Raw genomic sequence first — 23,292 nt, 5'->3', positions numbered from 1 at the left:
AGCCACTTCCAGGGTCTGATCTCAAACGCTGCCCTGGCTTTGTGTTAATGATTGGTGTGTACGAAAACCACCTGAGATGGAGTGTGAGACAGTAACTGGTACCTGGGGCACTGCTCAAAGCCTGATCCAGGGACAGCAGCTACTTCTCTAATTCAGTTGCACAAAGTGTGTTGCCCATTTTGGGGGTTCTGGCTGGTGCCCGTGAGCAGCAGTGCAGGTGGATGATCTGCCCCTCCTGGTCACGGGCATCGTGGGGCCAAACACCTCCTGGTACTGTGAGGGAAGAGCCTGAGACTTTTCGGTGGATTTGGCTTTGCAGAGCTCCTGCTCAAACCCAGCACGGCCACGAGGTGACACCTGTGGTGTTTTCCATGATGAGAATTTAGCAGCTCTGAAGCCTTTACTTGCTTTGAGGAAAAAATAATAAATAAATAACCAGTGCTGTCCCAGAGACTATGGATGTCTTTCTCTACCCATCAACAGGAATTTCAGCCCTTCTCCTTCAGGAATGCTCCATCCCCGAGTGCCCTCTCAGGAACATCTCAGCTGCAGTGCATGTCTCTGGATGCACAGCCAGGTGGGACAGCACCAGAAGGGCTCCTTCCCTGCCTTCCAGCACCAAGTTTCTGGATTCCCTCTGCAGTTTTGGGGTCTCCCTTGCTCATTCCAGAGGAGGTAGGTCTTTGGGGCCTCCTCTCCTTAGAAAGGAGCCCCAAGCCACACGTTCCACCCAGGAGAGCTCCCTGTGGGCAGTGGGGTCTCTCCTGGGATGTGCCTGAGGACATGTGTATTTTGCCACTTGTGGGTGTGTGTCCTCAATCCATCCCTGTGCCAAAGCCAGGCAGATGGGCACTGTTGCTGTGCTTGGCTCCATGTTGGCCTCAGGCAGGAGGTTCCCCTGTTCCTGTGCCCTCCACGGCGAGACTCCAGCACTTCCCCACCTCTTTGCACCAACCTCCCTCCTGCTCTGCACAGTTGTCCCAGGATAATGTTTCCTGTACAACATGCCCACCCCTCTCGGGTGGAAGGAGAAGGGTTGCAAGTGATGCCTTTTGTCCTGTTTGCTGTGGTGTTTCCAGACCTGCAGCCTTTTGTGTGTAGAACAGCACTGGGGGTGGGGGCACCGTGGGGTTTCTGGGGACCTGCACTAGCCTTTGCCTTCCCTTTGGGAGAAGTTTTCCAGCTGGCTGTTGTGAGCTGGAATCACATGGAAACCACATAAACAGAGATCCCAAACAAACACTGACATTTCCTTTTGCTAATTCAGGAGCAGAGGCCCCTCGGCCAAGACTCCGTGTGCTGCTCTGCTGCAGGATCCATCTGCCAGCCCTGGGACACTCCGAGCTGAAGGACAGTTGTTATCTCCAGGTGGGGTAACGGCTGGATGGGAGAACAGCCCGTTCCTCTGCAGGGATGGGATGGGCCAGAGAGGGGAGTGTGTCCACATGAACCCCCTGCCCACCACTGGCTGCTCCCACACCACTCAAAATACCCCCGGAGTCTGTGGTCGTTCTCTCTGCTGCTGTTCAGCTCCCGGGTCTGACAGGTCACTCACATCTTTGTTTGGTTGGACCAGGACCAAACCCAGCAGATTCCTGTGAAAGAACCATCTGGGTGAGATTTAGCGATGCCGAATTCCCCTTTAAGTGCTCACACGGGAGATGACGCCAACCTTTACCAAGGGGTTTCCAGTAAATTCTTTGTGGATTTTGCTTTTTGCAAGTATCAGTTTTTTCAAGCCAGATCCCAAAAAGGCATTTACAGCATCCCTGGCACCTCTGTTGTGTCTGGAGGCTCTGCTGCAGCAGCTCCTCGAGTCAGGTATCAGATGAACGAGTCCAGTGTTGCACCCATGGGCCACATCATCTTCCCTTTGAGCTGGTGGAAAATGTACTTCGCATTGTGGAGATCAGGTTTTGACCTTCATTTTGGAAAAGAGCAGGATCTTAACCACCAGATTTATCTTCAAGTGCAATGGAAAGCCTGGGCTGGAGGGAGGCAGGATCATCCTGGGGGGCAGAGGGATTTCCCTTCACGAAGGGAAAGGTCAAAAGTGCACCTGAGGACGTGTCTCGTGAGCGACCGCGCTCCCGGCGTGGCGGCTGGGGGTGAGATGTTTCAGCAGTGACTCAGAGGAAGAAGCTAAATAAACACTTTTTATTTCAAACACAGGATTAAATTCCTTCATGTCTGGATCATTGAAGGTAAAGCTCCTATAATCTCCTCGTTTCCATCCCCAGCCCATTGTCTGGTGGCTGCCGGACCTGCTGGGACAGTGAAGGCACACAGGAGGTGGCAGAGAGGGCAAGAGACAGCTGGGAGCAGAGCTGGGCACCAGCTGCCATTGCCCTTAGTGGTGCAGCTCATGAAGAAGCTGGGGTGGATCCTCCCCTAGGCCAGTGAAATCGTCCTGGGAATTCACACACTGAAGCTGAAGGAGCTGAGATTTTACCTTGACTGTTTTGTGAGGAGGAGGTTGAGAAACAGCGTTGTGAATAAAGCAGTTGTGATAAGGAAAACGCCAACCCAAAGCCACCACAGCTGTATTTGTTCAGATTTTTGCACGTTCCAGACAACCCCGTTCGGTACCATCCGTGCTGCAAAGTGACTCTGCAACTGCACATTCCCGTTCCCACCTTGTGCTGGAATCCCTGTCTGCTGATCACAGGGGACAAAACATAAATGGGGATCCTTCCTGGGAGCTTTCCCCGCAGTTCTGTGCCATCCCAAGCAGGCAGTGAGGGCAGACGTGTGGCGCGGGTGTCACCCTGTGCTGCCCCGGGAGTGTCCCCGGCCCGGCCTGACCCGAGCAGGGCTGCGGCTCTGGGGGCTGCGGCTCTGGGGGCTGCCCCGGGCCGGGCTGAGCCCGGCTGGAGGCAGAGCAAAGGCGATGGGCCCGTGGGACCAGGCAGCTTCTGCAGAGGAGAATGTCACACACGTGCTGCCTGCGGGGATGATCCTCATCACTGAATTGCTTAAAAATGAGGGGGTTTAAAATTACTGTTGTTGCTTTCTGGTTTTTCTTCACCAGTTTTCCATGGTGCTTCAGGTAAGTCTCACGACAGATGAGGTGCTTTTATTGCAGGAATGGCAGGCCCATCCAAAAGGCAGCAGATGCTCTGGATGTCTCTCCTCCTGGTTTTGAACAGGACAGTAAATCCACAGTGGCTGCATCACATCCCGAGGTTTCAGCTGCCCACAACTCCTGCCCAGAGCTGCACCAGCGCTTCCCAGGCTCCTGGAATTTGATGTCATCCTTCTACAGCAGTTTGGGGCTTAGGTAATTGATCTTTACCATCCAAAGCCCTTTTAGAGGTGGTCTCAATGTCCATACTGAAGGGGAAATACTGGTTTAATTGTTGAAGAGAGCCAAAAAAAAAGGGCTAGCAAGAAATCTACAATATAAAGACAATTTTATTGCCAATAAGCTCTTAAAACTTTTTTTTTTCCTGTTTCAGTAGGACCTTATTCTTCCTGATGAAAATCCGGTCATAGCATCTCTCATTAAAAATAAAATTATTTTGAAATAAATAAATATATAAAATAAATATCATATACATTTTATAAATAGTTTTGTCCTTATGCACAGTATCCATGCTTACATCTGAATAATGTTCCTTGCCCCATTCCCACCCCAACAGCAGGAAGAACCCCACACATCAGGACCAGTCCACAGAGCATCATCCACGTAGCAAACCCCCCAGGCTGCTCAAGCAGGGCACCACTCAAAAGGCTTTTCCTTAGCAGGGAACCATCCCAGCTCAGCAGCAGTATCTGCAGAAGTTCTGTGATCTTTTGTTTTCTTTCCTTCTCTTCATTTTTAGGTCGGTTTGGGGTTTTTTCCCCCCCCTCTGGTGATCAGGTTTGCTCACCTGCTTGTTCCTTTAAGCAACCATAACACTGAATATTCAGACTCTCATGTAGCAACCGGGTAAAGAAGGTGAATGAGAATGAAAGATTAAATGTAGGGTTCCCTCCCTTCCCCTGCCCCCCCCCATAAATAACCCAGGTTTGATATACGCTGCAAACCAGGAGGAAGAGCAGTGTCTGAATTCAATGTAAGTGCTTCCCTAGGTCATCTATGCTTACAGGAATGATGGAATGACTATTAATATAGTGCTCTGGGAAAAAGCTCGGGAGCCCAGGTATGTACACTGAGCGCAGGAACCATCACCTGTAGTGGAAGAGGTCTCTGTACATGGCAGGGATTTTGGCAGGGTCCACAGGCCGGGGCAAGAAATGGGTGAATTTCTGGTGTCTCTTAGTCCTGTAGCCCTCGCGGGGGGAGCCGTCCTTGTTGAGGGCCACGTAGAACTGGCGCTCCGAGTCGGGGTGTTTGTAGAGCGTCGACGCGTACGTGTTGTACCAGTTCTCCTCGAACTGCTCGCGGAACACGCACTCCCGGGTGAGCTTCTTCTGCGGGGGAACAAGGACACGTTGCTATCGAAAATTTAGAAGAGAAAAGAATTTCCCACTTCCTTACTTTATATTTCCATAATTTTCTCGGCTGCCCTCTCCTGGCTCCCCCGAGGAGGGGGGAATGCGCTGCTGGGGATGCTCCCCCCGGCTGAGAGCTGGAAATGGGCACCGGCCGGGACCCAAAGACCACTGGAGTTGGAGGAGAAAGGAGACAGGAGGAGGAGCAGAAGGAGGGTGTGCATTTTGTAGAGGTGCCCATAAAGAAATCAAACAGGCAGACACGTCTGCCAGGCAGAGACATGTCCTGTGCAGGGGCTGCCACCTTCCCCCCCGTAGCAGCCCCCTCCAAGGTACTACACATCCCAAAACCCCTCTCCTGGGTGACAAAGCAGCAGGCAGCACATCTGAAGGGTCTAACCAGGAAAATAGGAGCAAGCACTGCTTTGGAAGTTCAGGGCACAGATCTATATGCTGCAATGGGAATGAAAGCATTCCTGAGGGTTTCATCTCCTGGAGCGCCAGTGAGCTCTGATGGGAGCCCATAACAAGACCCAGAGGGATGGGAAGCTGTGCTCCAAGGATGTCAGACCCCAGGGAAGACAGAGTGGTGATAGGTGATGTGATGAGCATGTGCCAGCCCATGGCTGGTGCATCCCACGCTGGGATAGGGGGATGGATGGCACTGATGTCACCACAGCCACAACCAGCTTTTCCCTCCAGCCCCTCCAGCCAGGGCTGTCAGCAGCAGCCCTTTGACAATGCCTTTCTACTTCATGCCCAGTGCTCCTTCCCTCTCCCTCCCACCTCCACGTGCCAGCTGTGGGATGTGCCCAGCTGCAGGGAGGAGCAGGGCTGTGTCCCCTGCCCTACAAGGACACGGGGGTCGCTTTGCCAGAGGTCACAGAGGGATCAGGCATCCCAGCCCATCCGACAGGGAGACTGCCAGGGGGACATGGGAGCCCTCCTGGATGAAAGGCAGTCTGCCAGTGCAGGGTGCTATGATATTACACACACTGTACTACACTGTCAACTACCCAGGCAGGGAATGTGTCCTACCCGTGGCACACGGAGTGCTCAGTAAATGTTACTGCCTGCGGTAGATGTTTTGTAACACGATCCAGGAGTTCACCTGTGCTCAGAACCTGTTTTCAATGTTTTGCCGCTAATTAAATAAACCCTGAGGCAAGTTGTGAGCCCTCCAAAAGCCCCAGGCCACAGCCCTGGCCATTTGAGACCCGGGAACCGTGGGCTTCTCTTCCCCAATGCGTCAATAAATACAGACTGGTTTTTTCCCTCCTCCCTGGGTGCCATTTATTCAGAATATGTTGGAACCTGATGACTGGCTGAACTCGTGTGCTGCTGCTTTGCCCCTGCTCACCCCTGCTTCGCTGGGCAGTTTGGAGTACAGTGTTTGTGGAAAATGTTTGGCGAGTCTGGGGTGACTCTGCCAGGTGGGATTTCTTCCTTTCCAAGCCCTGGGATGTCCCCACTGAACCTGACACCATACAGGCAGCATGCAAGGTGCTGCCCGGGACTTCTGCTGCCCTAAGTATTAGTGGCATTTCTGAAATCATTGGGAAGCTCCACAGAAGTGTTGGCACAAGTTTAACAGGGACAGGCTGTGTGTCCCGAGGGGACTCCACGTGTCGCTGTGGGGGTGGCTGGATCAACACACGGATCAGGCAAAATTGGCACAGAGGGAAATAATAAACTTGCTGAAAATTTTAAAATACCGCTGTACTGTGATGTCCCAAAATACCATTGTAATGCTAATGCTGTTGTCAGGCTGTTTTATGGACCTTTAATTAAGAATACTGTAGTGGCTTTTGAGTTCGAAAAGCCATCATTGTACAACCCACGTGTCCCAGATTTTAAAACTCCAGGGTTATTTGGGGACCTGGCTCGTGACTCCGGCACACTTTGGAGCAGCAGTTTGACTGCGTCCCTGCAGTGTCCAGTCAGGGTGCTGCCTGGTGCACAACATCCCAGAATGGTTTGGATTGGAAGGGACCTTAAAGATCATCTCATTCCAACCCCCTGACATGGGCAGGGACAGTTCCCAAGATTATGTCTTCAGGTCAATTCTGTTTCCAGATTCAGTGCTGTAAAATGTTATCCTATTTTTGTTCCTGTGTTGTAACATGAACACAGGCTCTAGAATTTAATTAACCCATCATGAAACTCAGTTCACAAACAGAGTTGCAGGGTTTGAAGGCAGAGAGGGGGACCTCATGTCCTCCTTTCCAGCAGGCACAAGCAAAAACTGTGACTCCAGGAGCTGCCGAGCACCCTTGGGATTTGACAGGAACGGTGATGATCCAGCCCTGCTTTCTGAAGTGGGCTTCAGGATTTTTTGTGTTTTATGGAATGCTGGTGATTTTCTTTTTTATCTATCATTTGTAATTCAATAAATAACTTGTAATTTAACTACTGTCTCTGCATTTAATGTCTGTTAGAAATTATTAGAGAAATGAGATGGGAAAAGAATAGTTATCAGTGCATGCTGATATTTGATTATCAGAAAATCATAGAATGGTTTGGGTTGGAAGAGACCTTAAAGATCATTTTGTTCCATGGGCAGGGACACCTTCCACTATCCCAGGTTGCTCCAAGCCCCGTCCAACCTGGCCTTGGACACTTCCAGGGATGAGGACTCCACAACCTCTTTGGGCAAATATCTCATATAAACATCAGCAATTGCATCTAAGTAGTGAAAGGGTCTGTGGCAGTCTCAGATGGGAACGGGAGAAGGAAAGATGACGGAAACTTGTGATTTACTGTCTGCTAAGCAGAAGTTTTCTGAAGGTTTCTCTGTACACAGAGTACATGAGTTTAAATTTTTACACTATGAGATTGATCTGATTTGGTGAGAGGAAGTATGTGCCTTCTACTTTGGTTTAAAACTGGCTTATTTTATTTCATTTTACATTTACTGTGATCCATCCTTAAAAATCAGTATCCTCACCCAGGGCAGTGCTAGGGTCTAGAAAGAGACATTTTAAAAAAATCACACACAGGTGATAGATTGAATTAAAGGCCATGGGGCACCTGAAAGCATCAGTGAAGTGCAGCAGCTTCAAAAAATGGAATTTAGAATGGCTCTCTGGAGTGCAATTAAGTTTTCAAAATAAAAGTGATTGTTCTAGCTAACTAGAAATAACTATCTTATATTGAATTGAGCTAAGTAACTGGGAATTGAGTTAAACTAACCTGTAGGAAGAACCTCTGTTCAGCTGTTAAGACCTGGCATTTTGACTGCAAATCATAACACTTAAGGAGTTTACACTTCGGTTTTTTTGTCAAAACAGGGAAAATTCTAGATTGAAAACATTGAAATTGTTCATAATTCTAGGGAATTATGAACAGCAGCCCTAAACTCCTAAAAGGAGTTGCAGAGCATGTTACAAAAACACTCAGGCCCACATTTCAGCTTCCGTTGGTTAGGGTCATAATACAAAGGTCAAATCTGCAGACAGGTGCAGACCCTGACCAAGCAGCACACAACTGATGTTAGTGGGGCTGGGAGAACACACCAGCATCTCCTGGTTTTACGCTAAATGTCCCCCGTCTTTATCTGGCCATGGCCAGGCCATTCCTGACAGCCAACACCTCAGTGAGCACCCCCTCACATCCACCATCTGTGCTGGACCAGCAGTGGCACCACGGGCAGGGTGGCACCAAGGGCTTTGGAGGCTGTGACAGACCCAGCTCGTGGCACAGCTGAGGCCCCCAGGCTGCAGTGCTGGGAGTGTTCCAGGGCTGGGCTCAGCACACCCCAAACTTACCGACCCATAGAGCTCCCCTCGCTCGTTCATGCCGAGGTAGAGTCCGGAGTCCACCCCACGGATGCTCACCAGCCCCACTGCCAGGCTAATGAACTCCAAAATCCCTAAAACAGAAAAGAACTGCAGATCATACAGAGGAAAAAACCAACATCAGGCTCCAGTGACAAACACAAATCAGCTTCCTGCAGACTCTGTTTTCGTTATAAATAAAAACACTGTTCTTAAACCTCTAGTCCCATCCGTGTGCAGTGTTCCAGTTTCCAGTCTGGGCTTCCCCCCAACATTGTGAATTTGAGTTGCCCAACAGGGATTACCTTTGCTAATGAGAAAAGCTTTGCAAGGTTTTGTTTTTTTGGTGTGGACTTTTTTCCAAATTATCACCAAGAAGACAGATGTAGAAACTTGTGCCTGGCCTCTAGAAATTTCAGAAGTGTGTTACCATGTTGGTTTTTATTCTTCACCGAAAGGAGAGCGATTTTGGCTTCTGGTTTAAGACGATAGTCCCACATGTTCTAAAGTGATGAGTTCAGTAAAAATAAGTAAAAAAACACTAGAAGAGATGTCTGTGAAGACCATCTTCATCCTGGCACTCCAGTGGGATACTTGACATCCCCAAATGTATATACAAGCCACAGGGATAAAATCCACCTTCAAAGCACACAGGTAAAAATTAATCTTCCTCTGCAGCCTTCAGAGCCACGGTGCTGCCAGTCCTTCCTCCATCACCCCCTGTCACTGTTAGTGCCACAACCCCCCTCCTGCTCCATGTCCTGCTGCCTGCCCCAGCCTCCTGCCAGCTTCTTCCCAGCCCAGCAGCATCTGTCCCAGTCATCCCCAGCCCTGCGAGAGCAACTGTTTTACCCACGGGCTTCAGCCTGTGTTGATGGTGTCAGACACTGCAATAATGAGGGGCAGCCTCATTTCCTCTGGCAAGGTAATTGGTGGGGTCTGCCTGCTGCACCCCAGTGCCGGGAAGGGGCACAGCAGCTGTTTCCATGGGGGAAAAACTTGTCATAGGAGAATCCTCAGTGAAGCACTTAAAAACAAACAGCTCCTACCCAGCATCACAGGTGGTGGAGACCTTCAAACTTCTCAGGAAAACCTCCCAAAGGCAGTAGTGGGACTGTGTTATTCTGGATATCACACACTCCCTAGCTAGAGGTCATGGGCAGCCTTTGCCCGTGTCCAGTGCTGAATTAATTAGCTGGGAGGTAGAAGGAAGAGGGTTTTCCTCATCTCATCTAACGACTGGATGCCTCCATTGACAGGAGAAAGCTGCTCTAACCTTTAGCGTGGCTCCAGGTCTCCCAATATAGCTCCCAAACCCCCAGTGCTGAGCCCTGGCCGCGGTGATCGGGTTACCCCCGAGCTCCCCGGGCTGGCAGCACCTCGTGACGAGTGGCTGCCTGACCCAGCCAACTTGAGCTGTCCCCTGAGCCCGGGCACGTGTCCTGCTTCCAGGCCTGGACGTGGTAGCTCTCAGACGACTCTGCATCACTGCCTAAATATAGGACAGGCCAGACACGACGGACACCTCTGTCCCCCTTGGCTCAGGGCAGACTGGGCACTCACACGCTGGCAGTCAAGCTGGCTGCAAGGGTCAGCCCTCCTACCTTCCATCAGCCTTTCTGTCCTCCTTTTGCTCTGCCTACTCTGGGGCTTGTGCAGTGAACCCAGCTCTCCCTGCACCGAATGGGTGCTGAGGGAGATGAAATATGGACTTGAGAGCAGCAAGTCCTGGAGACAAACAGGGAAGCAAATAACACAAAACACACTTTATGGACCAGTGCAGACATTTTACAGGCTGAAATATGCAAATATGCCCAGCTATATGGCCCAGTCTGGGGGCACATCCTGCCTTCAGAGGGACCAGGACCAGGCAGCAAAGGCAGCCTTCCCAAGCCAGGCAGGCAAACTGGACCTTGGCTCTGCTCTGCTTGGTCCTCAGTAGTTGTTGTAGTTTCTCAGCTGAAAAGAATCCCAAACATGGAGGGAAGGGGGTAGGATGGGGGGTGGTCTCCTGCCTCCACTCCCCACTGGTTCTGACATGTGAGGGAGTTACTGAACTGCTGAGTACTCTTTTCCCATCCACAGGACAGAAACAACCACAGCCACTGTTGGCAAAGGAGGGGGTGAAGGAAGATGGACAACAGCTAGGAAGAGTGTAAAAAATAATACAGGAGTACAGAGATACCTAAGAACAGTGGAGTCTTTCCCAGGCTGGAGACAAGTGAAGTGAAAAATATCAGATACCTGGAGAAGAGTAGATGGACATTCCCATAGGTATAGTCACAGGTCTCAGTACAAGTTTCTGGTTTTTTTGGGGTTTTTTTGTCTTCTGTCATTCCTGGGAAGCAGGAAAATGCAGCTGACGGAGGTCTGAGGCAGGGGAACCAAGAGCTTTTCTTGAATATGCCCACACGTTCTGTAAGCACGTTCTGTACGAGGTACATGAAACTAGGTCTCCAAAGACCTGGCAAGGATGAAGCCAGGAGCTGCATCAGCATCTTTCCTCTCTGAGGGGAAGGTGAGACACCCCTCCTCTGGTGCTGGTTGGACAGACACTCGCTAGTTTCGCAAACGAAATTTCTTGTAAGTGTGCCCATGACAATCTTTTCTAACAACATCTCTTGTAATATTCCCCTTTTCTGATCTTTGAGTGGCACTTGGAGGCATGCACGGAAGATGACTATGTTGAAACGGCATTAAGAACGTAACTTAAACCCACAAAAGTCAGGAGACAGAGTGAAGGCTGAAAAAATGTGGGCGGATATCCATCCTGTCCTTAACTCACTCCAATTCTAGACAAAATTGCAGCTTCGTACATCTGATCTTTAGCAGCACAGGGAGTGGCCACTGGGGCCAGCTCAAGAATTCTCTTTCCAATTGTAGCGGTGTGTTTTTGTGGTAGAACATGCTTTTTCCCCCCCCTTTCCTTTCTTTTCACTTTCCCCCAGGACTTGCCTCTTTTTTCTCACTTTGATTCATTCTGTTTGTTCCTTGAGCCTTTCCAGATAAGACGTGGAGAGATTTGATTAAGACTCCAACTGGATTAATTTACCACCAAAGCACTGAATAACCTCCCAGGCTTTGCTGTGGCTGGACCCCCACACTCTTCCCTGAGGCTAAACCAAAGAACAGTTCAGCTCCCGGCACCTGTCTCTTCTTACACAACTATATTTGGGAGCTGGGGTACAGAAACAGATGTTGTATTAATGACTACAAACCTAAAGCTTCAGCTAAAAACCTCAACAACTGTTCGGCAACAGGTGCACTACGGTCTGAATGTCAAAACTGCAGCAAAACTTTCTCTGGAGGTTTCAGCAGCTTCTCCTGGAGTCTGTGTAACAGATCCATGAGCAGGTTTGTACCCGTGAAGAGCTTTGTTTGCTGCCTTTATTCATCTGCAGTGCAAACTCAAGGCTTCTTTCTCTCCTCCACTGCAGTAAGAGAAGAACTGTTGGGTTGACTTGAATGCTGCTGTAAAAGAGACACAAGGCAGAAAAAGAGCAGTTCCTCCTGGCATGGATTTCCCCAGTGAATGTCTCTTGGTTTCCTTCCGAGAAGGGTTATCAGAGGAGTGCTGATGTCAGTCCAGACCCTCTCCAGATTTTGACCTTCCTTTATTTCTTTGTATAGGAAGGTTCTGAGCAGATGCAGTCAGGACAGATACATTTTTGAAAACACTTTATTCTTTCTGGGATGCCTTTGCCAGAGCTGCCAGTTTAGAGAGCAAATTTGGGCCCTTCTCTAGTGTGAGAATGAGCATGCTTTCAAAAATCCCAGAGGGTTCCACCACATTTTGCTTTAAGATTCCTGTAGGAAAAGTATGCTGTGCTCCATTGTTCTTGCATGAATCTGTGTTTTTATAAGTATAAATTATGGCATTCCAGAAGACAGGTGTGATTTAGAATGGCTCCAGCCCTTGACAGATGAGAGGGAATAGTTCTTGTGATTGCTCGGGCAGTGTGGGTGGATGATGCCACCACCTCCCCTGTGTCCTACAATGCTGTGGTACAAAAGGATCTCCCCCTTTAACTCTCACTGTGGACACTGGGACTCTGTTCTGCATCACTGGGGCTTTGGTTCTTTATTTTTCTCTCTGGAAGATGTGGATGTCTTGGACATCTGGTAGCTCTTGGGATGGCTGTGCATGGGAGGGTGCAGATACTGCCTGTCTATTCCTGAATCCCTTCCAAGTTAAGAGATAGGGACGCCAAGTCTGGTTCTACCCTCCATCCCACCTGCAGCTGGACACGTGCCTCAGCTGTGGTGTCGCAGCCATCCGTGGAGCACGTTAATTATCCACTCATGAGATCAGAGAGCACCTTCCAGCCATGGGCCTTGATCCACAGAACCATTATACAGGATTTCTAAGTATTTCCCCAGATGCCCCAAGATTTAAGGCAGTTTTAAACTGCTCCCCTGAGCTCTTTGTCTAGCTCTGCATCCCCCACCACAGTTTTGGAGTCCCCAGACTTGCTCAGGCTGCCCAGTTCTGTTATAAGTAACTGCTTTCCGAATGCTGCATGCAAAATTTAGGAATGCATCGATACATGACATCCTAATATGAACCATACCAGTAACATTGGAATTTAAATATTCATGGCTACTGAATGCAGATGGTGAGTACTGTGTGCCAATACATTATTGCTTTGAGTCTCTGCTCAAGTGAGGCTTAGTCCAACTTTATCTGAATGCAAGGATTCCAGCCTAATCCTTTGGGGCTTTGTCTTGCAATTACAACAAATAACTATTTATTTTACACTGCCTCTGGGAAAAACCTGAAGCAGAAAACTATAATATCTGAAGTCTGGTCTAGTTTACAGAGCTGGATGCTGACTGCTAAAACACTTATGGAATGCCAATGTTTCGATTTATTGAATGCATTGTGTGACTTAAGCTTCAGTGTACAAAATTCATGCAAAGTTTTAGCCCATTTAACATGTTTTTCCAAGTTTGCAAATACACTTGTTTTACTCGATCTGTACAAAAAATGGACCCAAGCCAAATGGTGCTGTTTGAAACCGGCTGTTCAGTTGTACAAAGGTTAGATAGCAGAATAGAAACACTACGTGGCAGGTTGAACTAAACCCAACCAAAGGCAATGGGTTCTCTCTCAGTTCTTTTAATGCGGAAACCCAGCGTGAAAGGTTAAAAGATGGGTGTTTTTGGGAGATAATTAAAGAAACGCTCACCCCACGAGCAAATCAGTACCTGACTCTGACCTGCGGGTTATGACTTTCTTGTTGATTTAGGCAGGGACATGCTATGCACACACCTGGTGTTTATGGAAAGCGTGGTGCGGAGATAAGCTTTCCCAATTGTTCCAAAAACCTGCCTTACACCTCCAACAATAGCAGTGGCAACAGTTCCTGGAGTATCGGAAAGGACTGGTTGCAAAAAAGTAAAGGCAAAAAAAAATTCCTTTCACGGAGGAGATAAATCACTTGAAAACTATAAAAAGTCTTGCGAGCACGTCTTGCAACCTGTTGACAACATAGCTGAGATCACTGGCATGGGACTTGTTGATAGCTTACACAGACACCTGCACTAGATGTTGGAGTAGCGGGAATTTCTCTTAGCTGTGCTCAAACTGACTGTACTCCTTCGCCTGTGGCTTGGGATGCATTTTTTGAAGATTACATACAGTCTCATTAGAGATCCCTGATCTTGTGTGCCACTGATACAGGCGCTGCAGTCTTCCAGCTGTATCCCGGGTGACAAGGTAAATCCACAGTGCTCTGCCTATTGTTCCATCTTCTCCTTTCTTTCCGAGGTCCCCTAAGTGTTTCACCCCCTTCAGCTTCCCTCTTTCCTTTCCAACAACCTTCCCAAACCCAGGTCCTGACGCCCATCCAGCCATCTGATCCCTGCCCGCTTTGGGGAGACGCTCTCCTAATGGAATTCATGCAAGTAAAAGAAAGCAGCTCACGCATATCTGCGGAGGCCAAAAAGAAGGAGGAGGGGAAAAAAAGAAACAACCAAAAAAGTGAGGAATTGCTTTTTCCAACATAGGAATTTCCATGAAATTCCAACGAGGCATTCGTTCTTTTGCCTCCCTCACTGCTAACTTCAGAGGTGCAGCCAGACCTGGTCACCATCCTTTTCTAAAAAAATTTTTTTTTTTTTTTTTTTTTTTACTTTTTCTTTTTTTCTCCTCTTCTAAGGCACGTTTTAGTGCACCTGCAGAAAGGCTGAGCGCCGGGAGAGTAGGAAATTGGAAATAAAAACTCCCGCATTGCTGGAGAGTGAGAGCATTTGTTTAGGAGGCCAATTATATCCGTCCCGGGATGATTTATATTACCGGGGTAATTAGCTGTGCGCGCGGGGCACCTGCTCCCGGCCCGGCCGGGAACCCCCCGGCCCCTTACCGAAGCGGCTGTGGTCCTGCCGGGTGCCCTGCACCGTGCCGTTGGGGAAGATCTCCAGGTGGAAGCCGGTGCGGCAGTAGAGCTGCCGCCGCCGCAGGATGCCCTTGAGGTGAGCGAAGTCGGTGGGGGAACCCCGCTGCAGCCGCCCCTCGATCTGCCCCAGGCGCTCGTTGAGGAAGCCGGGGGAGTCGGCGAGGGGCAGCCCGGCGCCCAGCGCGGGGGGGAAGCCGTGCAGATCGGGGTCCAGCGCGCCCAGAAAGCCGCCCACCTCGGCCATGGGCGCGGAGCGCAGCGGCCCCGGGGGCGCGGGCACAGCGGCCGCTCAGAGCGCGCACTGCGGCCGCCCGGCCCCGGCGCGGCCCCGGCCCGGCCCCGCGCCGCCCGCGCCTCCCATCGCTCGATCCAGTGTCCCGCCGTCGGATGCGAACTGCACTTTATATACGTACACACTCCCCTTACATTGACATATTGGATATTTAAATGCAAGCCACACCTCACTGGCATCCCCTTTGGCTATTGCTTTTTTTTTCTCCCCTTCTTCTCTGATCCATTTGGCTATTTTTTTTTCTCTTTAAAAAAAAAAAAAAGTGGGGGGCGGCTTCACTCCCTCTTTTATTATGAAAAAAAATGGCAGGAAAAAGCTACACATCGCAGTGAGGCATAACAGCTCTTGGCAGGTCCCCGCCAGCCGAGGATGAAATCATGGAGCCCCCGCACAAACCCGCTCCCGCACCGCCCGCCCCGCACCGCCCGCGGCCCCGGCCCCGCAGCCGCGCCCCCGGACACCCCTCGGGCCGTCGGTGCCGCCGCCTCAGCCGCGGCCGCGCCCCCACCCAACAACTCCCCCCGAACGGACACGGTGGAAAAAACAACACGTGAGGAGAGGGTCGAGACGCGTTTTTTCAGCCGAACGCGTAAAAACGGAACGCGATGTCTCTGCAAGGCGCTCCCGCGGGCTGCACGGCCGGGCTACAGCCGGCGGCAGGGCAGGGAGCCCGCGGCGGGGCCGGGCAGCGCCGCTCGCCCTCCCTCCCTCCCCACCTTCCCCACGTTGGAAACAGGTGTTTCCGCGCTCTCCCGGCCCGCAGACACCGTACGCGTGGCTCCAGCCGGCGGAGCCGGGCGGGGCGGGGCGGGGGCACCGGGGCGGCCCGGGCACGGCCGGGCCGGGCGGGCCCGCGGGCAGGGAGGGCCCGGGCCCGGCCGCCGCCGCCCTGCCCGGCAGGCGGCGCTGCCCTCGCGCCGCCCGGGGCGCGGGGCGGCCCAGCCGGGGCAGCTGAGGCGGGCCCGGGCTCTGGGGCCGGGCTGGCGGGTCCGCGGGCCGGGGTGTCGCCCGCGCCCTCCTCCGTGCCCCGCCAGGGCACAGAGACCCCACAAACAAGCAGCAAGCACCCGAAGCTGCCCCCGAGCCACCAGCCCGCTCTGCCGCGGCGGCTCCTCCGGGGGGCGTCAGCGTGCAGAGGTCATGTCCCCCTCAGCAGGTTTCTCCCAAGGCGTGTCCCCGATGTGGGGCTCATCTCAATGGGATCTCTTCCCAGGTGGATGTCTGTGCAGAGGGTCTCTCCCCTCAGCGGGTCCCCCCCTATGGCAAGCATCCCGTCAGCAGACCTCCCACTTTAGCAGGTCTCCCCTCAGCGTGACTCTCCTCTTAGTGGGTCTCTTCTCTCAGCAGGTCTCTTCCCTCAGATCTCTCCTCAGCAACTCTATCCCATGGTGGGTATTCCCTCAGCAGGTCTCTCCCCTCAGAAGTTCTCTCCCTTCCAGTGAATAGCACCTCAGTAGGTTCCTGCCGTGGTGGGCACCCCTTCAGCGGGTCTCTCCCCTCAGCAGGTCTCATCCCACAGCAAGGTGCTGCTCCCTCATCACCCCAGCGGGAGGGTTAGAATGACCCTGGCGGGCAGCTCCTTCCCCTGCAGGCCTGGGCAGTGCTCTCTTGTGAAGACACGAAGGAAATTGAAACACCCGCTCATGTGCCTGCAGTGGGTGAGGGATCTGGGTTTTAAATGGGGCTTTGGGGTGGTTTTTCCTGTCACAGCTGTAAAAGGGGTGTGTTTGATGCAGAACTCAACACATGAAGCCTAAACCCGTGTTTTTTATAGAAATACAGGCTGTTCCAGAGGTAGTAAAATCTACAGAAGTGTGTTTGTTGACTATTTGTTTATCATGTGTGATTACATGGAGATACCACTGTCTGAGGAGTTCAAGCATCCCACTGCAAGGATTATGATTTTATTGCTGTAGTATCTATATGAAAACTTACGTGTGATGAGATAACTGTGGGAAATAAATTGAGCCTTCGTGAAACTGACAGTGATACAGGATGGGGACGGGGCAGACACAGCTGATGGGATACCCCAAATCCAGAATTACTGTTAGAGACATAATCCTGTGAATTTAATGCATAAAATTCATGTAGTGTGAATCATCACAATCAAATATGCCTTTCTGTAAAGTCTGGTTTTGTTGATGTATGCGAGAGGTTTGCCTCTAGATTCATAGCAAATTCATGTTTCTGAATCCCTGTTTCTGAACACGTCTGAGGGCTGATCCCAGGGGTACTAGGAAGAGAGAGGAAAAATCAGTTTCCACGTTGAAGGACTAACCGTGCAGAGGCTTCTGCCAGTGGCTTCAATAGCCTCTGGATCTGTTATAATATCCTTAAAACCAAATCCATACAAGCACTTAGTGGAACACTTAGGATACTGAAAAAGGTAACAGAGTTCAATTACACTACAGTGAAATCCAAGATAAAGTCAAAATCCACAAACCTGCGTGCTTAACTAATGTATAACAAAAGCAGCACAATCCCCCGTCCAAGCTGACATTCCTCACTTAACTCTCCCAATTATGGGCAGCTTTTGAAGTGTCCGCGATACATTTTATTGAGAAATCGTACAGGCTGGTACAACATGTTCTATTTAGGCACAACAGGATGTGGAAAGGTAGCTTTCTCTTTTTTTTTTTTCTTTTTCTTTAATTTCCTGGTTTATTTCTGGTTTTGCTAAGCTGAGGAAAACACAGATTTCTGCTTTTACATATTTCTTACACATATTTCTATTTTAAATACTGAAAGCTAGAGTGACTCCTTCAAAAGCAGAAACGGGTCTAGCAATTTTTTTCATGTAAAACACAGTTCTGCACTCTAATTTCTTAAAACAGTACAGAAACTTGTGTACAATTTGTGACACAGAACACAGTGTTACAAAATTAACTTTTTGCTCTGCTTTGTTTCAGTTCTCTGGGGTTTATTCTTTGATTACAGCTTCCATTGTTCACTTTGGGAACTGAAATGGTTACTATCAAACTGCTCTGCCTTTCAGTTTTCCGAAGAATTAGCAATGATTTTTATACACAGTTTGCAGATCCCTTCCCTCACACTATTTAGTGAGGTAGTAAAAATATTAAGGGCATTTATTTGCGGAATAATTGCTATCCATGGAGAGCAGCCACATTTGATATCTGACTATAAAATCAAAGGAAGAACAGGACTGGGATCAAATCAGTAAATTAATTAGAAAAGAGTAAGATAAATAAATGCAATGAGCAAACCTAGATACTGCATATCCTCTGCCTGGAGCTATTCCGTTTGGTAAAGAAAAGATCAAGACAGCTGAAATAATCTGAAGTAGCAACGGCCATGAATGAAAAATCAGATGTGAGGGATACCTGAGGATAAAGAAATAACAGAGCCTTGAGCTTTAATAAACAATACTTCTGCTTCCTTAGCACTTTCCACCTCAGGATCTCAAAACAATCTGTGTACACTAAGGAATTAAGACTCGCAACCAAGGTCACTGTGCAGCTCCTTTTCCCCGGACAGTCTCCTTTTCCACTAAGAGATGTTGTTCAAAGGATATTGATGGCTTTCTGTATTTGTTTGGGATTTTGGATGCATAGCAGCCCTGCTGGAGCAGCAGCTTTGACCAGGTTTCTGTAATCCAGAAACCAGACACGTGCACCATGAGCCCTTCTGCCTTTTGTGGTGTGGTGACCATCTGTGCTGCACATGCAAGGAATGTCTGAGCTCTCCTGGCAGATAAATAGGGCAACCTCCTTTGTGAGGGGATGAATAAAAAAATTTTCTTAAGGGGAGCAGAGAGTGGTTTATTGGTTTTTTCCTTTGATTGGTTTTACTTAAGCTAGTATTATTATTGTTTGTAGTACCACTTCCAGGCCCTAGACACTGTTTGTGCTGGAGACTGTGTTAACAAGTGTGTAACAAACCAGAATCGTTGACCTGAGGAGTCTCACTGCTCTGCCTTGTAGAAGGATTTCTGATGGAAGGCAACAGAATTTCAGTCCATGTATAGAAGTATGATTTTGTGGACAGTTTAGAATTGGTGGGAGAATGAAGGTAAGGGTCTAAGGATAAAGCTCCAGACTTACCTACCTGGGTCTTGGGTTCAGGTGCCTAAATAAATGATGTGATTTTCAAACAAGGAAGTACCCACCTTTTCCAGTTATTGCTAGTTTGGTGTCAAACATGGATCTGCTGGTTTTAGTAATCCATGTATGGATTAACAAGTAGGAAGAGAACCATTCTGGCTCAGCTCTGACTCATGAGAACTCCCATTTGGAGAGTTGCTGTAACTGAGAGCTGGCCTTACAGGATCAAGTCACTGGCAAGTGCAGTGAATGAACAGAGGAGCCTCGTTGACCCTCACGTATGTTGTTTTGCCTTGGTTCTGTCCCATTTGAAAATTGCAGGTACTTACTCTTCCTGAAAAATTGCACTTATCCTTGGCATGGCTAAACACAGGATGGAATCCTGACGCAAATTATTCCCGCCAATACATCTCCGAGTGCTGGGTGCTGAATGAGGAATGGGAGAGGCTTCTTTATTGGGTGAAGTGGTGAGTAATCCAGTCATCTCATCTCCACTTGTAACCTTTTTCCTTGGGATTTGGGCTAGAATTACGGGGCTACTGAGTCATTTGGGGCTTTGGCATTTGGCCAAGAGTACCAGAGAACATGTACCTGTGTAATTCTACCCCTCAATTCTGCACACCAGTGCAGCTTGCCATGATGCTACCGACTGAGACAGTTTTTCTCTCTGCAGTGTTTGTGTCTGGTGTGTGCCTTTGTCTTGTAGTTTGTGATGTAACTTTATGCCAAGACAGGAGCATTTCCTTCTCAGGTGTTGAACCAAGGGGCACAATAGAAGTTAGAATAAGAGTATTCTGGTAAAATGTCTTCACTGTAATCTTCTTTTTTAATGGTTAGGGTTTTTCTGGCGCTGGTTTGAGGAACAGTTAAGAAAAGGGTAGTGTATAATCTGTTATAGTAGGCTTGTCATCTGATTTGTAGGCTCAGAGCTGCTGTGGGGTGCTGAGTTCTGGGTGAGTCACTTCCCTCTCTGTTTCCCGTAATGGAGAAAGAGAAGATGAGGTGTTCGTGCAAGTTGTAAAGCATGCTCAGGATGCTGGAGTTTGTAAGGAACAAGATCTGTTTGTCTCTATTGTTGAAGCCTTACCATGACTTCAAATTCTACCCTAGACCTAGAGCAGGGCTGGAAGTTTTAGTCTGTGTTTTGAAGCCCCTCTGTGGCGTGGTCACATTACAACAAACTTGATAGGCAGTGACTCCAGTAGCTCTCCAGTTTCTCATGCTAAACTCTCAGTCACCTGAGTGTAAGTCGTCGCTGACTAACAGCTGAAATTTGGAGCTAGTTCTTTCCACTGGATTTGTCTCTTTTGCTATAATTAGGGAATAAAAAGAAGGATAACATCATAACTTTCTTTGGAAAACACAAATTCAGAATATACCAAATTAAATACAAGAACCAGTTCTAGTCCTTCCCAAATAAAACATTCTGGCATTTATGATATTACTCTTCTAAGTGCACACATTTATACTGTAGCAGCTTTTTATGAAATTATCCATGACCATAGACGGTATCTGTTTACATCTGCATCAGTGACTACTGGTCAAACACAAAAAGCAAAGGTCTGTCTAGCCCCATATCCTGCCTCTTGATAATGGCTAATAGCCTGTGTATGGAAAACAGGACAAGTATGGAGTGATACTTCCTTTTGTAAACCCTCCCAGCTTCCAGTGGTTTTTGTTAAAGAGACCTTCCTGAGCTGGAGGCTGCAGCTGTATCATTGTTTTTGATATTTCTTGATGGACCTTTTTCCATAAAATTGTCTAATGGTTTTTTTAAAACCCCCTTGTCCTTTTGGCTGCCATAACATCCCGTGGCAATGAGTTCCACAACATCATTAGGCATTGTGTGAAAATTAACTTCCTTTTGTTTGCTTTTGAACTTGCTTGCTGCCTGCCAGTTTGAGTTGGTGCCTTATTATTTCTGTTAAGACTACTTTTAAATAATCATTGCTGTTTACGTTTTCCATGCTGTAACAGCATGTCTAGAACTTAATTGTTATTATCCTTGTTTTCCAGGTTGAATGGCTCTGGTTTATTTAAGTTTTCCTTGTGCTAAGGCTTTCTAACACCTCTTGTGCAGCTTTGGTACACCACAGCCCTTTCTGTGGCTTTGTATTTCCACAATTGCTGGAACTGTGCTCAGTATTGGAGAAATAGGCATACTATGGATTTATTCAGAGAAATAATGCCATTTTCTGCTTTGTCCTCATTCTTCTAGAAATTCCCAACAGGACAGTTTTCCCCAACTGCTGACGCTGGGCTGTCTTTGTTTTGGAGAGTGATCCACTTCTCCAGGATTTCTTTCATGACTGATTTGAAGCATGGTAAGAATGGCTTTTTCCTCATCCATTCTTTTTATGCATGAACCTTGAGTTAAATTTACTGTTTTAACATCCACTCACTGAATAAATTTTAGGTTTCATTTTTGGGAATGGCTTTGTGTCATCAGCCACCTACCTACAGCATTTCATAGAGTCATAAAATCATGGAATCAACCGGGTTGGAAAAGACCTCCGAGATCATCAAGTCAAACCCTTGATCCAACACTACCATGGTTACTAGACCATGACACTAAGTGCCACAGCCATTCTTACCTTAAAAACCTCCAGTGATGGTGAACCCACCACCTCCCTGATCATTTATGGAATGGGACACAGCAGCAGTCCATCACAGACCCTATTCTGGGTCTGTGGGGAGCTTCCAGCATCACTGGTGCTGAACATCCATTTCTCTTGGTTATGATCACCACCTATGTCACTTATTCTCTCTTTCATTCTTGCAGTAAGGCTCATTTATGAGCTGGATTTCATACCATAGTTAATAGTCTGGCAATTTACCATGTGATGCCTGTAGGATTGTCAATTAATTCTCATGTCATGTTTTCATCTGTGCTGCTGCCCTAAATTCATTCTCCTTGCAGAAGGGCTGTAGGTCTGTATTGAACACGAATACAAAGATTCACCGAGCTTTCTTGCTATCACCTCATCACCTGGGGCTGCTTTTTAAATGTCTCAGTCCTTGGTGCTGTGAACTGTTCAGGCTGAGGCACAGATTTACACATTGCAACGCTGTCTGTAATCTTCTGTGGTCAAGTTGCTCTGGGACTTTTGGCCCAGTATCTCTCTATCTGTCTTTAGGGATGACACTGATTCTCTTACTGGAGAAATAAACTGAAATACGTTGGTGTGTGATGTGGATTTAGGAAGTCTAAGCTCAGAGTTATTCTAGAAGTGTATGATTCGATGGGACATCCTAAAATGAAGAGCAGAGGGAGAGAAAAGGGAAAAATAAAGTAAACAAGCCCCCCCCCTTTTCCTACTTATGACCCCCTCTTTTCCTACTTATGCTAACAGGCTCCAGTTTTGGCATTTTGGATGACTGAAGCTTTTCAGTTTAACAGTTATGTGAGTAACATTACTCAAGTTCATTTATATAGTACTGGATTAATTTGTATAAAGAAAATTATAAAGAAACACAGAAAAACATTTAAAAATGTAAATAAACTGACTTTCTAATTATTCTGTAATTATTCTCTTCTGTATAGAAATTCTCTATACCTTACTAGGTTTGTTCTTTTCTCTAAAGAATCAGTTAATTAAAATGCAGCATTTGTCCCTGTTTTCAAAAAAGCCGCCACGTACTTTGCAAACTTGATTAGAGAAATGTAGGATAACTGTAGAATAATTCCATGATCAAGCAACCAACTGCCCTACAAATCATTCTACTTCATCACTCTATGTCTGTGGAGAGAGGAAGGAATGGGCTATGAAAAGCATTGTAAAGGTGTTTTTTTGGTGAGTTCTGCAAGTGGCCAAAGGATAGGGAGCACACAGTCAAGAGAGCACTGTCTTGCTTGCATCTGATTGCCACCCACTGAAATGTGCATTACCCTCTTTCAGGAGGAAGTGTGGGTTTTTTTAGGAGACCTACTTGAGTTTCATAACATGAGTTTCATTAAAATCTGTCCTGAGAAATCGTGAGTTAACAGAATGCAGTTCCTATAGCATTAACCTTTCCCAAATGCAGTATGTAGTAATCACAGTTTTGGTAGATTGAGTTTCGTGTGAGATCTCAAAATGTTTATTTTACAGCATCCTTTGCCGTGTTTGTGCAGCGTTGCTGTTGCCTTTCTCCAGATGGGAACAGGCAGGAATGCAGGAGCCAGGTGGTTTGCTCAAGGACATGAGAGTCTGTCTTCAGTGCAGTTAACCGGTGCCTTACTGGCACTTGTGTTAGCTGTGCTTTGGTCTGAGCAGTCACCTGGATTGTGTTTACTTCCCCCTGTGGGCTGCTAGCATTCCTTAATTCCATGTCTTGCAAGAAAGTTC

At 48.2% G+C, this 23,292-nt stretch overlaps 2 protein-coding genes across 2 annotated transcripts in view; one reads left to right on the top strand and one right to left on the bottom strand.

Moving 5' to 3' along the window:
• Nucleotides 1-3,845: 3,845 nt before the first annotated feature.
• On the bottom strand, nucleotides 3,846-14,855 carry FGF16 (fibroblast growth factor 16). Its single transcript, XM_032702270.1, has 3 exons — nucleotides 14,579-14,855; nucleotides 8,205-8,308; nucleotides 3,846-4,416 (listed from the first exon to the last, which is right to left on the bottom strand). The coding sequence occupies exons 1-3, from the start codon at nucleotides 14,853-14,855 to the stop codon at nucleotides 4,171-4,173; spliced, it is 627 nt and encodes a 208-aa protein (XP_032558161.1). The 3' UTR covers nucleotides 3,846-4,170.
• A 425-nt stretch (nucleotides 14,856-15,280) lies between these two features.
• Nucleotides 15,281-23,292, top strand: part of LOC116794021 (translation initiation factor IF-2-like) — a 29,331-nt gene continuing 21,319 nt past the window's right edge. The window contains exons 1-2 of the mRNA XM_032702336.1: nucleotides 15,281-15,453; nucleotides 15,667-16,116. Coding sequence (XP_032558227.1) covers nucleotides 15,281-15,453; nucleotides 15,667-16,116 — 623 coding nt within the window. The remainder of the gene's footprint in view (nucleotides 15,454-15,666; nucleotides 16,117-23,292) is intronic.

The sequence above is a fragment of the Chiroxiphia lanceolata genome, chromosome 14, assembly GCF_009829145.1.
Source record: "Chiroxiphia lanceolata isolate bChiLan1 chromosome 14, bChiLan1.pri, whole genome shotgun sequence".
Lineage (NCBI taxonomy): Eukaryota > Metazoa > Chordata > Aves > Passeriformes > Pipridae > Chiroxiphia > Chiroxiphia lanceolata.
The sequence above is the reverse complement of the archived record's forward strand: the minus strand, read 5'-3'. Positions and strand labels throughout refer to the sequence as shown.